This window comes from Trichogramma pretiosum, unplaced genomic scaffold (assembly GCF_000599845.2).
Source record: "Trichogramma pretiosum strain Unisexual culture from Peru unplaced genomic scaffold, Tpre_2.0 scaffold42, whole genome shotgun sequence".
Classification (NCBI taxonomy): Eukaryota; Metazoa; Arthropoda; class Insecta; order Hymenoptera; family Trichogrammatidae; genus Trichogramma; species Trichogramma pretiosum.
Window position 1 is genome coordinate 301,249 of NW_019641653.1, and position 14,447 is coordinate 315,695.

Consider the following 14,447-nt stretch of genomic DNA (forward strand, 5'->3'; position numbering starts at 1 on the left):
AAGCTCTGGCAATCCCCTATACCATGTTTACAGTCGAAATATATATTATATACATTCAAAATGCTGGATATATCGTGCTGCAAGAAAACGTAGCCTTGACTGTAGAACAAAACTGCAGAGAGAGAGAGAGAGAGAGAGAGAGAGAGAGAGAGAGAGAGGGAGAATGCCGTAGAAAAAATTTACAGCGATATTAAGGCTGAATTTAAATAGCTCCTTGGCTGTATTATACACGAGAGAGCAAATGCCGACGTCATTTTGAGATTTAAAATCTCAGAGTATGCGATTTTTCTTCTTTTCCATCGTACTTATACTTTCTATTTTTTATGATAAATGGATCGTATGCGGCTGAACAGTCTTATGTTTTCATCGTATGATAATCTATTATTTAAAACTTAATAAATGCTTTGTGTAATAAAAGTTAATAGTTAAATTAATCATGTGAAAATTTGCTTGTCGGTGAAATGCAGCATCCTCGCACAAAGATTTCTGGTGTTATTTGCGAGAGACAAACAAAATACAACCATCGATTTTAGAAAATGAAATGAATGGATAACAAACCTCGAGTAAAATTGCGGTTTTCAAGTCTTTGTATATGTGGGGGGTAAAGTATAAACGAAATGCTTCAAAGTGTGAATTGGCAGTTTGAGAAAATCTCTGCGATATTTCTTTCAAAAACTTTATCTTGATCCCTGTCATGAAAGAAAAAAAATTCTTCACCGTATATTACATATTCTTCTCCTATGCAAAGGTGCACCGAAGAAAGTTTCGACTTATATATTCAGCTATGAACCCCTCCTTCTCTGCACTCATATATAGGAATTTCATTCTTTTTTTCTCGTTTTATATATGTTTCTTTTCTCTTTCGGTCTTTTTTCGATCATCATCGAGTACAATCTTTATAAAATATATAATGCATAATGAAGCATCGCAAATCAGCTGCGACAATTATCATACACGGTCGCTCCTCCTACTTTCGACATTCAAAAATTTAAAAGAATATTACGTAACTATTGCTTTAACTTTTCTCTCGTTTCGTCTCTGAGCGAGATCGTAAGACAAAAGCCAGTTGAGATAGAAAAAATCGGTATCCGTTAAATATACAATATATAATGAATATAATACAAATTAGAATTTATTTATATGTATAATGTGTGTAATAATAAAATTACGGTATGTTGTTGAAAACGCATAATCGCGGAATCATCAATGTGTACTACATCTTTGATGAAGCTTCGAGCACGATAACGACACGTGCTCATCATTCGTAATAATATTCGTACTTATTACGAACGGTGCAACATCCTCCTGCGCGTACGTCTCCGCTATCGTTTAATTTATTTGCTAACAGTCTCGAAACGAGGACTAAAATTTTCGTAACGTGTCTTTTTTGTTCTCGTTCTTTTACATGCAACGATATGATGTATGGAAAAAATCAAATTCTCATTCGCATGTGTTAATAAACGTGTCGTACGTGCACATTTTTCCTTTCATATTTTGACCAACGCATGCAAATTAGAATCATAAATTAGTTTCTCTCGATAATTTTTTGCGCTTACGTGCGACTAAACGCATACGAAAAAGATTTATCAAAATGCGATTAAATAAATTGGCCTATACAAGCTCGTACTAATACGTTTCATTTCATTCGCTCGAGCGCATCTAAAAATAGATTACGATGCGTCGGTGTGGACGATGAACTTTTTTTGACTGAGCTCTCTTTCGCGGTGATTATACTTTCGCGCGGTCCTTTTCTCTACCAATTGCGAGAAAAGTATCTTTCTTTGTAAAAGTCGTAAACTCTACAATGTATTTATATATTTATCAAGTGTGTTACGTATATTTATGTATTATTTATATGAGTTTTCATTCGCTATATATATTCTTTTATGATCCATATTTATAATATCGATTAATCGACCGGGGAAACGCCATATGAAGTAACAGACAATTTGTTTTGTGTGTGATGGTGATGGGTGAACTTTATAAATGTGCTTGTGTTGAATTGTGTACTGTCATTGGGCCCCGATAAACTATCGCTAGCAGTAGTACGAGGTCGAGAGTCCGAGTTTGCACGAAAAGGGTGCCCTGTGTCTGTTATACACACTTCCTGTACTGATGACGTCCTTCGTCTCGCAGCGCAGACCCGTGAATCCTTCCGCGCACCTGCAACAAAGAAAATCATCAAAATTTTAAATTTCCGAAGCCATTGAATGTTCGCATTCGCAATTTCAGATATTATATGAAAAAATATATTTTCAAGTAGTATAGTCAGGATGTAGGGAAACATTTATCAAAATCAACCCTTATATGAATTTTCGCCATTCTCCGGATTGCAAAGAGCAAAAATGTCGGGTGAAACAAATTAATCCAACTAGAACATCCGGGACGCCGCGAGAGAACACGCGGCTCGACGCCATAAACTTAAATAAGACATGTGCAATTCATTTACACAAACTCATTCGAAAATCCCATAAATAAATCGCTCGCAGCGCGCGATTCCGCCTACGCATGAAGCTCGCCTTTCCTCAACAAAATTAATCTCAGCAGTGAATGTTTGAGTGAAGAAAAAAGTATATTTCGCGGAGCAACTCGTTCGCGCGCGTGCACGTTCACCATGTGTATACGTGCGCTCAAGCCGCCGAGAGGCAAAAAAAATCGATCCCGAGCGCGCTAAAACAGCTAGAAAAATAGAAACATTCGAAAGCCTGGCAGTTTTCTCGATCAACAGCGCACGAATATACTAATTCACATTGGGCTTTAAGAGAAAGAATAAATACTGTGCCACGTACGTGGGCGTACACGATCGATTGATGCTTATTCTTTTTTAGTTTTTTTCCATACATATACGGATCTACCTCGACGTAGCGGCGCTCTACACACACACACACACACACACACACACACACACACGCTCACATACACAACGAATTCGGCAAGCATTACCCTGGGTATTAAGTGTATCGAGACTGATGCGTTGGAACGATCCATGCGATAAATCAGCTGTTGCTGTGTGGCACAGCAATATACACGTGCACAGCAGTAGCAGCCGTATCGTGTGCATAGCACCTCGCGCAATTCGGAGCGAGAAAGCGAGTGATGAACGAAAAAAAATCAACGCCCCTACAGCCACCCGCACACGTTACGCGCAAAGAGTAGAAATAAAGTAGAGGGGAATTGGGGGGAGCCACTGGAAGAAAAAGCTAGAGCTGCGGACGAATGAATAGAAGAAAGAGTAAAATTCTGCAGTTCAAGTTTCTTTAGAATTCCCCGCCCCAGTACAAGGTAATTCGCTGGCTTTTTATCCTCTCACTTAGTGGTTTAGTTTATTTATGGCCGCGTCGAACAGAATGAGCACGTTGCCGTCTAATATATCTATTTGCTACTGTGTAAAGTTCCGGTCAAAAAGCGACGCTTTGTATGTGACTGTGTGCCTTAGCAAGTACACATACGTATTAAGCGATTCGGTTTATTTAAAGACAGAGAGATCGAGCGACAGGTTCGGTGTTACATTCGTAATAGCCAAAACCAAATTCAAAATGCAATGGCCGAATTTAGTGAATAATTTAGTGATGGAAATCCGAGTGTTACTCAGTTTTGTATCATTTCCGGGTTAAATTTATATTTTTTTCTCGAAAAACAAACAGTTCGCGCTGAATATGTGGAAATGATTTTGAGATATGGTGGTCATTTGGCGATATAAATATAAGCCTATACCGCGTCATCCGAGAAGACGAATATATTTATATCCCGTACGGTAACTCATTGAAACCTAATGGTAATTAAGATCCATCGAATTTCGCAATTCCCGAATAAAATCGACCTGTACTTTCCCCTCGACTGTAAAATAAATTTGAAAACACTCGGTTTCTCCTCGGTTACAGTCTTTATAAGTATCATGTGGTATTTTTGGTCTTACGAATTCGCGTCGAACACATGATATGTATCATTGCGTCGCAAAAGTGCAAAAAAATCGCGTGCAGCAAAGAAACTGCTCTGAAAACGTTAAAGAAAACGAGAGAGATTAAGATATAGCGGGCGAAGAAGCAAAAATCAAAAGCGCTGAGGCGACTGTTTTTTGAAGGAGCAGCACAGACTCAATAGCTGTAGCAGTTCAAATCACTTTTTCATGCCGACATTATTAACCATCACAACTATTGCAAAATGGTTTTCTTTATACTTATAAAATGGTCTAAACGCTGAAAGTCTTTGGGATTTCAATGATTGGTAAGTTTCCTATGCATCCAGCTAGTCCAATCTTCCGAATAGAAAACTTTTCCAACTTTCTCGTAGCAATCGAATTTTAGATAAATTTGTGCCATTCATATAAGATGAATGAAGTTTGCAGTAAAATTCTCCTCTTCTTCCCTTCAAGTTCTCATTTAAACGGATAGGACATCCACAAAAGTAACGTCGGTTGGCAATAAAAAATATGCGTTGGGTGATTGCTATGTACTCCTCAGTCATGCTAATTTAAAATCAAACCGTAATCTGCATAACAGAAAAAATACGAACTCTTGCACAGTGAATTCATATACCGAATTTTCAATAAAGTTTGTCACGGGCGCAAGCTTTTATATCTTTTCTCGTTGGGTGTATATTTTCCATAAAGCTCGCGGTGACTCGCGCTCGCATCCATTTCTCTCTCGGACCTGCAGTGCTATGCGTATGGATTTTAAAACAATCCATAGCGATATATCTAGCTTATCTATTAAGCTCCGGTGCGTGTGAAAGTGATGTGAGGGAAATCGCGGATGAAAAATGAAACAGGAGCAATTAAAAAAAGTACAAAAAAGGAACGAAATATTTGAACGGTAAAAGAAAGAAATATACGATTAGATGGTTGAGAGCCTGAAAAAAGTGTACCATAGCCGGTAATTTTCAGCAAAGTTTGCCTACGGTTGCAGACCTCGGACAGGCTTCATTAAATTCTCTAAATATTATACTGGAGAAAAAAAATCACGTGTTGATGGCTTCTGTTTTTTTTTGCAATGGAATCCACTTACCTTTTTTTTTATTTTGAACGTATAATGCTTATATACGTTTACGTGATATTTTCACGTAAATACAAAAATATAGTACGGGTTTCATTGCGTAATATTTCATTGTACTAAGTAAATTTGAATATTCGAACAATTCAAGTACATGTAAACGGGAAAAAATTTTGCGAACAATTTTTCCTTTTCGATAGCTTAAAAAAAAGTTGGTTCTCGTGTGAAAATGAATATTTTTCTCTATTTCGCAAACCTTTGCAGTGAAATTTTTTCACACGAAAAATATTTTGCCAGTATATTTTGTTAATAAAACCCTATCTTGTCCAATAGATTTAATGCGTATTCGAGGAATCAAATATTTTCGGAACAAATTATCAAATCAATTGCTGAATAAAACTGCCTTTGATTTTTTTTCATTCATTTCTAAAATCTCTTTCTCTATCCATTAGTAAATTATTTATGATCTTCGGTCTCATTTATTATTTTCCAACATCTTTTTTCCATTTCTTACGATTGTATTAAAAGTTAAAGAATTAAAATATCCGAAGAAAAAGAATCCCTCGTTCGAAATGTTCATATCGCATGCTAATGCATCATCATCGTTATATAAATTATGTTTTTATCGAAAAATAGTGGTTCCTATTAAAAGCTCTTGCGAGAATGAACTTAAAATTTATTTATAATACACGTACACGCTAGCACACGCACAAGATTTGCTTGGGTATCTTGGAGACAAAGCTCCAAGTCTGAGGTGTATAAAAACAAAAAGTTTTAAAAAATTGTTTATATCGCGTTATTTGTAATAATAGTCAAGTAGTCAAGTTCAGAAAATGATTACTTATATTTTACATACGCGTGTGTAATCATCATTTCGTATTTTTGCAGCGATAGATTTTTCACCCAAAAAAATCGGTGTTTATGATATCTTGATTTCAAGGTAGTGTTCACAGTATATGAAGCTTTAAACGCGTTATACACTTGACAAATCTTGGCATCTCGAATAAATGAGGGAATCATTTGAGTGAATTTCGCTTGTCACGACATGTATGTAGACGCACTGGCAACGAGCTATAATATTATGCTGACTAAACAGCGGTATACAGTGGCAAACGATCTTCTGCGAGTCCTGATTGAATATTGCACAACTGCAGGCGAATGAGGAGGAGAATAGTGGCTTTTCTCTCGCACACGAACAATCACTCGTGAGCAAGAGAGAGAGATAGTGTATATAGTTGTACGATATATACGCATAATTCAGGAGCAGCAGATACATACATATAAGTTTATTACGATGACGTTTCACTATAAGGATTTCACGATCTGTCAATTAGCGTAACATAGTCTAGTTTCGGTATTATTTGTGGCTATGTTGATTTAATTGAAATTTCAGTCCAACGCGCTGAAGATTATAATCCTCTCATGCCATATACACGTACGTCCGTATACACTATCCTCTTTCCGTCTATATTTTAAATCTACATAGAATCATATACTGTCAGGTCGCTAGATCAATATTGCATTAATACGAAATGGCGAATGGAAAATTTTCAAATAATATTATAGTCACGCGTAAACAGAACATATATCGGTCGCGATTTAAAATTTTTAATTACTTTTTTTTTACCATTCACTTAAAAAGAAGCCTACTGTATTTCACATAAATGGGTTTATCGGAAAAAATCGTATTTGAGAGAATTTCCTCTCGCTTTTTGAACGAGTAGCCAGGGCATTAAAAAATTTAAGCTTTTCGTGCATAACTCATGCGAGCACTTGGATGTGTCGCTTTGTTCGAGTGTAAATTAATAAAAGGCTTACATAAATGCAATAAAGATATAGGAAATATCAATAAAAAAAGAAAAAATGAAAACCATTGCTAAGTTGCAGTTTTCAAAAAAACAAAGGAACAATGCTATATCGCTCGTTCGAGGGGAAAAACCCGTAGAGCCTGGCGTAGGCGAAGAACGTTAAATCAAGTATAAAAGCCCTAAATACCCATCACGTTATCGAGCTTTTAATCCTTCTGGCAGACACATACACTAGAAAAGAGAGAGAGAGTAGATAGCCCACACACCCTCACACGCAATTGTAATATAGCTGTTTCTGTGTAAGTGCTATATACGATATATACGGCATGCAAGCGACGCGGATTAATCTCGCTGAAGATTAAAAAAAAAGAATATTTTCTCTCGCTCTTTTTCGATATTAACTCTTTCAAACGCGTACATGTATATGCCAAGCACACCGCATCTTTTCGTCCTCCTCCTACTCTTACTCCACGCGCGTGGACTCCATTTTACTTTTCTTTCACAACTTGACAATAAAAGTCTCTCTATAATATTCCATTCTACTAGCTACTCTCCCTCCGCATCTCTTGCTTTCCTTTGCTATCTCAATGTAAATAAATAATGCAGAGATCACATTAAGCCACGACCTGTGTATAGGTATATACATATGTAAATTCCCATTACTTTTGCAATGAAACTGACATTTACTTTGCTCGCTTGCCTCTTTTGAGCGTCATTATATTTTATTCAGTTTCGCATGATTATTAGAACATTAATAATAATAAAGTGAAAGGCAAAATTTTCATCCACCCACGTATACGATAATAATAGCAAGAAGTAGAGCGAACCGTCTGGGGTATAGTCTCACTTGGTGCGAGGAATTGCATAAGAGGTGCTGCCGCGCGCGCACACGCACATAACACACAACACGTATGCATAATAGCACAGCACAAGATGTGAATTAGAGAGTAAAGAATGAATGGCACAAGAGAAAGCGAAAGAGAGAGAGAGAGAGAGAGAGAGAAAACGAGCGCCAAATATGTTTGCTAAAGCGAAAGACGCGTGCGTGTTGGGACCGCGCCGGAGCTCACACGGGGCGAGTAAATAAAAAGCGGAAAGCCTGTCGAAAGGAAGCAGCGCGCCCCGTTGCTCGGTGAATCGTATACGAGTTAGCAAGTACAGTTTATAAATTGGCGAGGCGGGGGCATATCATTATTGCGTATTAGCGGTTTCGTTGATTCTCTATACGCGCGCGCCCGTGAGTATACATATTACAAATCATGGGTTCGCGCGTTTACGCTTCTTTACGTATCGCCTGCGTCTGCCGAGCAATAAAGCATCGAGCGGCATCGAAACGCTTCGTTGAATCTTTTAATTTGCCTTCCCTTAAATGATCTACCCTTTTTTACGATCATTTTGTTTCCTTTTGTTCTCCGCACACCAAGCTAAGCCCTGCACGATGATGCTGGGGGTTGCCTGGACCGTGATTAGTCATAATTTTCTCTACCGGAAAATGAAAAAAAGAAAAAAATTATCTCTCTACGTGAACATTACTTTTCATGAAGTTGCAAAAATATTTCCCACATCTGTCTCAACACGCTGCTGCAGCTGCTGATCTTTCTACACGTGCATCGAGCGTATGGTCATAATTTAGCTTTTTAACTTCATTTTAAAGCCATGTACAAGCCTAGAGAGAGAACAATCCTTGCGCTAGAATACATAGTGCGAGAATGGCTTTGCCGAAAAAGCTGCAACGCGGAAGCGAAAGAGATAAGAACGGGGCCGGTGTGTAGCTAGGCTGTACTCACGAACCCAATATACGCGCGCGTGCGAAACGGCAAAAGGGCAAGAGCTTAAATATACAGGCGCGTACGCACGTGGATGGAAAGTAGCCTGCAGGGCGAGAGCGAGAGGGAGAGAGAGAGAAAGAGAGTACTTCATTCCAAAACGGCAACAGTGCTGGTACGTGCGCTTCGTGGTTACACTCCCTTTCCGTATCTTTATCGTCTAGCATACACCCACACATACACAAGCGCACACAGTCGCATACATTTGTAGAAAAGACGGTGGTAACGGCGGAAAGCTACAAACTGGGTTACATGGATTCTCTCTTTCTCTTTCTACCTACACCAGAACGCCTCGACATCAAGATTAGACCCCCACGCTCTATGCACCTCTGCCGCCCTTCTCGGTCAACCGCAAGGTGCTCTCCCTTCGCCCATGTGTATCTGTTTATCCATCTGATTTTGCACGTTTATCCAAGCTCCGTCTATCTTTCCTCTTTTTTCATACGATGTACTCTGTGCGCGCCTCTTTTATTTGCATTCAATTCGGAAAAGTGATTTTGCAAACTCGTGCCATGAGCTTTGAGAGTCTGAAAAAACCTACGCCTGATATCCGTGTTAATCTTTTTTTTTTCAAACTAGCGAGCAGCGTTGTTGTACGCGGCGTCAGGTTGAAAGGTTTTTGTAATAGACGCGTTTGCTGCATATCGTGAGTATGCATAGGGAGCACAAATGAGTAGCTAGAGATTGGCCGCTTTTCAATTGGTCTCGGAGCTATGGTTTATTCTCGTTTTGTATCTTTGCTAAATGCTACAGCCAGTGTTTTCATAAATTTTTCTCCCACTCAAAAGTACATTAATATTTATAGCTTATATTTTATTGCTGATGAGAAATAAATCTGACGAAATTTTCACGCACACTGCATTAATCATTCTCAAAGTATATATCGTCTGAAAACGGCTTCGAACTCAAGTTTTGCACGCTATTCCTTTTTTTCCATATTTTTGCAGGAAGATGAGAAAAAAATTTTCTTAGAAAACTTATTAACGACGACGGTGGTAGTCTTGTCCGGGGCACCCATGTTGCCTCGTATCAGCGTCGAGTCTTTGTTTTAATAATCAAAACTTTGAATGAAAGTTAAACAGCCCAAAGTGCGTAAAAACGAGTTACTTGTTTCCTTGAGACTAATTAAAAAAAAATGTCTAAACTCTTCACCTTAACTCGAAAAAGAAAACCGTTAGAAAAAAAACTCCGTCACTTTAAGTTAAGCTTTAAAGCTCCTAGGGTTTTTGTAACTCTATTTTCGCTAGATTGAATTTGGAATATTTTAGTAGTTGCCTCGTATCTTCAGTTTAAATTAAAGTCAAATGTAATATGAACGTTTTCTTCTCTAACCAAAAGGAATTATTTGGGAAGAGCATGAAAGCTGCAACTGCCAATGTTTGTAAAAGTGTCTCTAAAATTTTTAATTTTTCGAAATTTTTTACAGAAATTATAGAGATTTCAATTATAAAATGATAATAGTAAATGACTCAAAGGTCTATAACAGAGAATTTTATGTTGATTGCAAACAACAAGTAACTAAGTCTTTCTCATAATTGAATTCAAATTCGTTATTTAAGCAATATTATATAATAAATGCTCATGAAGATATACATTTGACTTGTTACTCTTGGAATATTTCATTAATATTTATATGGATAACATCAGAAAGATATCTTGGAGATTTATGAGCATTGAACATTAATGAATTTTCACGGCTTTGATACTTTTCTCATTTGTCACGGCTGCAGAACCGTATACAGAGATATTCGGTAGTTCCATCCACGGAGATGTGATTGAGAAAGCAAATTACTCGAATTAACTATAGTTTTAATTAACTAATAGTTGCATTAAGCTAATTCGTATCACTGCATAAACGATAAGTACGTTAAATTCATCTAAAAATTTTTTTTAATCATCCAGAAATCGTTTACTTCAAAAGACTATCTTTATTGAATGAAATCCAATCGATTGGAAAAAAACCTATAATAAGACTAGCTCTAAAAGCTTGGCGCTTTCAATACTTATCGATAACGGATATTGCATACAGAAAATATACAAAAACACAGAGCACAGCTATCGATTGCAATAGATATCGGGAGTCGAGCTTGCTTACAGTTTGAGTGCGAATTCACTTGCACACATTGTTGTCCGTATACATGTTACTCGAGCGTGCGATATATTTGTACACCGAGTACTCAAATAAATCATAGTTCAGACTTTATCAGAGCTTAGAAAAAGTTGTCTTGGTCCATATACATAACCGTGCTTATAAACACATTGATGAGCAAATATCGAACGAATAAAAATGTTCCTATAAAAAACTATCAATTCGAATCCAGTTTTTGTAAAAGAATAACCTTTCCAAGAAATCGACATGTGCTACCTTTGTTTTCAACAATTAATGATAATACTAGCGCTGTCCTCACTCGCTAACGCTCGCTCGGGTGAATGGAGTTTGTGTTAGACATTTTGGGGGAGCAAGAATTGTTCGATAATTTTTGGAAAGCACTATTGGTATTATTAGATAGAGAAATATGCGATTAAAATCTTTGCAAGAAATTCTGCAGGAGCTATAGTTTTTTAAAAACAATATTATAATTGCTGTATTACAAGTGGCGTTATTAGAAAATGAAAAGAATGCGTTTTACGGTGCCTTTTTATTGAATTTTAATATTGTAATGAATTTTAAATGAAAAATTGTTTTTCCAATGACAGAATATTTATTTATTTGGACCTAGTTAAATTTATTCACTTTACTTATATTTAAATATATTGTTATGTTTTTATGTGATATTTGTAAAACAATTGTATCATATACTAGTTATCGTGTTAGATAGAGAATATAATAATAATGTTAGGAACGATACATCTCGTTCATTTTCTTATTATTTAAAAATCTATCATATAATAATATACACATTTTTTATACTTCGCAAACTATCAAATTGTGCATAAAAATTATTTTATAGCACTGTGTGGCTAAAGTTCACGTTTAAGGCACGCTTTGCCGTGACTTAAGCTGCTCATTATTGCACCTCGGCGCGCATATCACACTCGCTACGCTCGTGCGCTAACCTCACACTGCGACGCTATTATGAGCACCTTATATCTCGCCAAAGGGGGCCTAAACGTGAATTTAGCACAGTGCTATAAAAAAGCATATGATACTTATGACTCAAGTAGCCCATTCTTACCCCGGCACTAGCACCCTCGCTTCGCTCGGGTGCTAACCGTGCCCTGCAATAATGGCCTGCTTAAGTCACACGTATCATAATATACTATTATTTACGTGTAAAACAAATGAGTCTCAAGTTTCGAATGTTCAATGTGAACGAAAAATCGAAAAGTTTCAAAATCGCTTCTGATCTATAAAATTACTCTCGCATCATCAAAACATCAAAAACTAACAATGATTATTTTCCATAACACTGACTTTCGAAAAATTGTGGAAACTGTGCATTTTCAATAATTTTTGTCGATCGAGTCACACGTAATTCAATTGGTTTACTGACTCTTTAAAAAATTAGTTTTTCGATTAGGTAATGTAGTCCATTATTATTAACATTCGCTATGTCGTTACGATATAGCACGTGCCTTAAAATAATTCGATTCGAACTTTTGTCGATAGCAGAACTTGAAAGATATAATTCGAATTTATTCGATAATCTCGCACATGAAAAATAATTTCAAAAATCAAGAAAAGATGGTTTATTAAAAATTATCTCCATCTAATACGATTTTTTACTATCTTTGACACCTAATCAATGTTCCTGTAAAGTTTCATTGCTTGGAAAGAGATCTCTCTGACAAATTTTACATGCAATTGAAACATGAAATTGTATTTTGTCTAGAATCTAGCAATCAGAAAAAAAATCGAGAAAAGATGGTTTAGTAAAAGTATTTCCGATATAATACAATTTTCTACATTTATTGATAGCTAAGCTTGATTGATAGCTAAGATTGAAGGGTTGGTTTTTTATCATGAAAAAACCCCATAAAAAACTACCCCTTAATTTTTAAAGGGTGCGGATAAGTTTTTTGGAATCAGTAAGAAATTTCGAATCGATCTACTTTTTTTTTTTTTTTTTTAGGGAATTTCAGCAAGAATTTTGGGGAAAAGCAAGAATTTTTGAAAGAATTGTTGACCTCACCGCTTAATATATAAGATATTTTGAAACACTTTAGATAGATAACAAAATTATTTTTTACATTCTTCTATTTTTATTGGTGAAACTGCAATTTTAAAATCTTAATTAGATTGCTTATAATATATAATTTTAATTAGGCTAGTGCGACTTTCATATTCTTGTCGATGAGAAATTCGTTTTTACTGTAAAACAAACTTTGAGTGGATATATTAATGAAAGTGATTTTTTTTAACTCTTCGTTATGACTTTTTTATACCGAGATATTTTTTTGTTCATTCAGTGACTACAAAATAACATCCAAACCTGGAAGCTTTGAAATTTCCCAAATTATAATTTTACGTATATATTCAAAAGCAAATCACTTTATTACTTTATACATAAGTATTGCAGTTTAATTTTTAAATTAAACCATCAATGTGATAAAAATTTGCACATTTGTTCAGTTTAATTGATTATTTATGAGTTTGAAAGCTATGTGTCATGAATCATCATGAACATAGATAAGCACATTGGGATCGATATAGATAAGGTTATGATTTGCATATAACGCCCAATAGTACCACGTGATCCAATCACCAGAGAGAGATTGCATTTAACTGAAAACAAACTATTTTTTTGTTGTATCCAAAATTTTCAAGGGTATTTTGTGAGATAATTTTTCAAGTAAAAAGAAATTTTAATTTCATGCCTATAAGCTTTGTAAATATAATCTCGTCGAGATGAGTTTTTATTTTATGAGTTCAAATGAAAGTGTACAATTTTAATTACTATAAAGTTGTGAGGTATGAAAATTGCATAAGGCGCTGATTTGTTTTTAATTTAGACTCGGTCGTATTTTTTCCTTGAAAAGCTTATTTATATACATGTAAAACAAATGCTACGCTCGTATACTCGTGTATAATTGTTTTGTTAATATTATATAGAGTCTTGAGTGGGGATGAGAATGTAAATAGTATAGTTATAAGGTAGATTAAGGAAACCGCTAGTGAAAGTATACCAGAAGAGAAACACTGTGGTAGAGACATTAAAAGTTGTTTCTTATATTATTACAAGTATGGATTGTACATAAGTATTTTTAAGTTAAAAAAAAAGGAAAAATAATGTTTCTATCATTCAAACCCTTCAAGTTCCTCACACTATTATATACATAACATTATTACTTTTATCTGTTATTACTTTTAATTGTTCGTTTCATTTTATTATATCAGACAATAAAGTTGGATTAACCCGAATCAATAGTGCGCGCAATTTTTCGACGAGCATAAGTTGTACAAACAAACCCAACAATTTACATAGATTTCCGTTACATTTACATCCACACACGTACGGCAGAAACAGCATCAGCAGGTGCACCAGTAGCAGTAATGGTGGCAGCGACAGTAGTACAAAATTAACATTCGAGCGCACTCTCTTCTACTCTGTACATTTACCTAGCTAATTCTGGCTTCATTAGTTGAGCGTCCTAACTATATGCATAAACGAAGCTCCACGTTTCAACTACAAAAGTTTACTGATTGATATAATGAATAGCTGATTGACTACAATTACGATTAGATTGTGAAGATTTGTCGAGCGAAAATCTTTTTCTTTTCGTATGAATATGAATAAATCCAGGTCAAGCGCGAAAGGCCCAAAATCAAAACTAAAAATAAGAAGTTCTCTTGATGAGTAAATAATAGTGTTATTGATATTTGT

The 14,447-nt window shown here is 35.7% G+C and overlaps 1 protein-coding gene across 2 annotated transcripts in view; it reads right to left on the reverse strand.

Annotated features, from left to right (window-relative positions):
* Positions 1-14,447, reverse strand: part of LOC106651818 (protein vein) — a 189,406-nt gene that overhangs the window by 43,313 nt on the left and 131,646 nt on the right. Inside the window, exon 5 of one of the 2 annotated variants that reach the window (XM_023460076.1) lies at positions 2,105-2,163. In XM_023460076.1, the coding sequence (XP_023315844.1) occupies positions 2,105-2,163 (59 nt within the window). Of the gene's footprint in view, positions 1-33; positions 2,164-14,447 lie in introns of those variants that run through there. The other variant, XM_023460075.1, reaches the window with a different exon arrangement.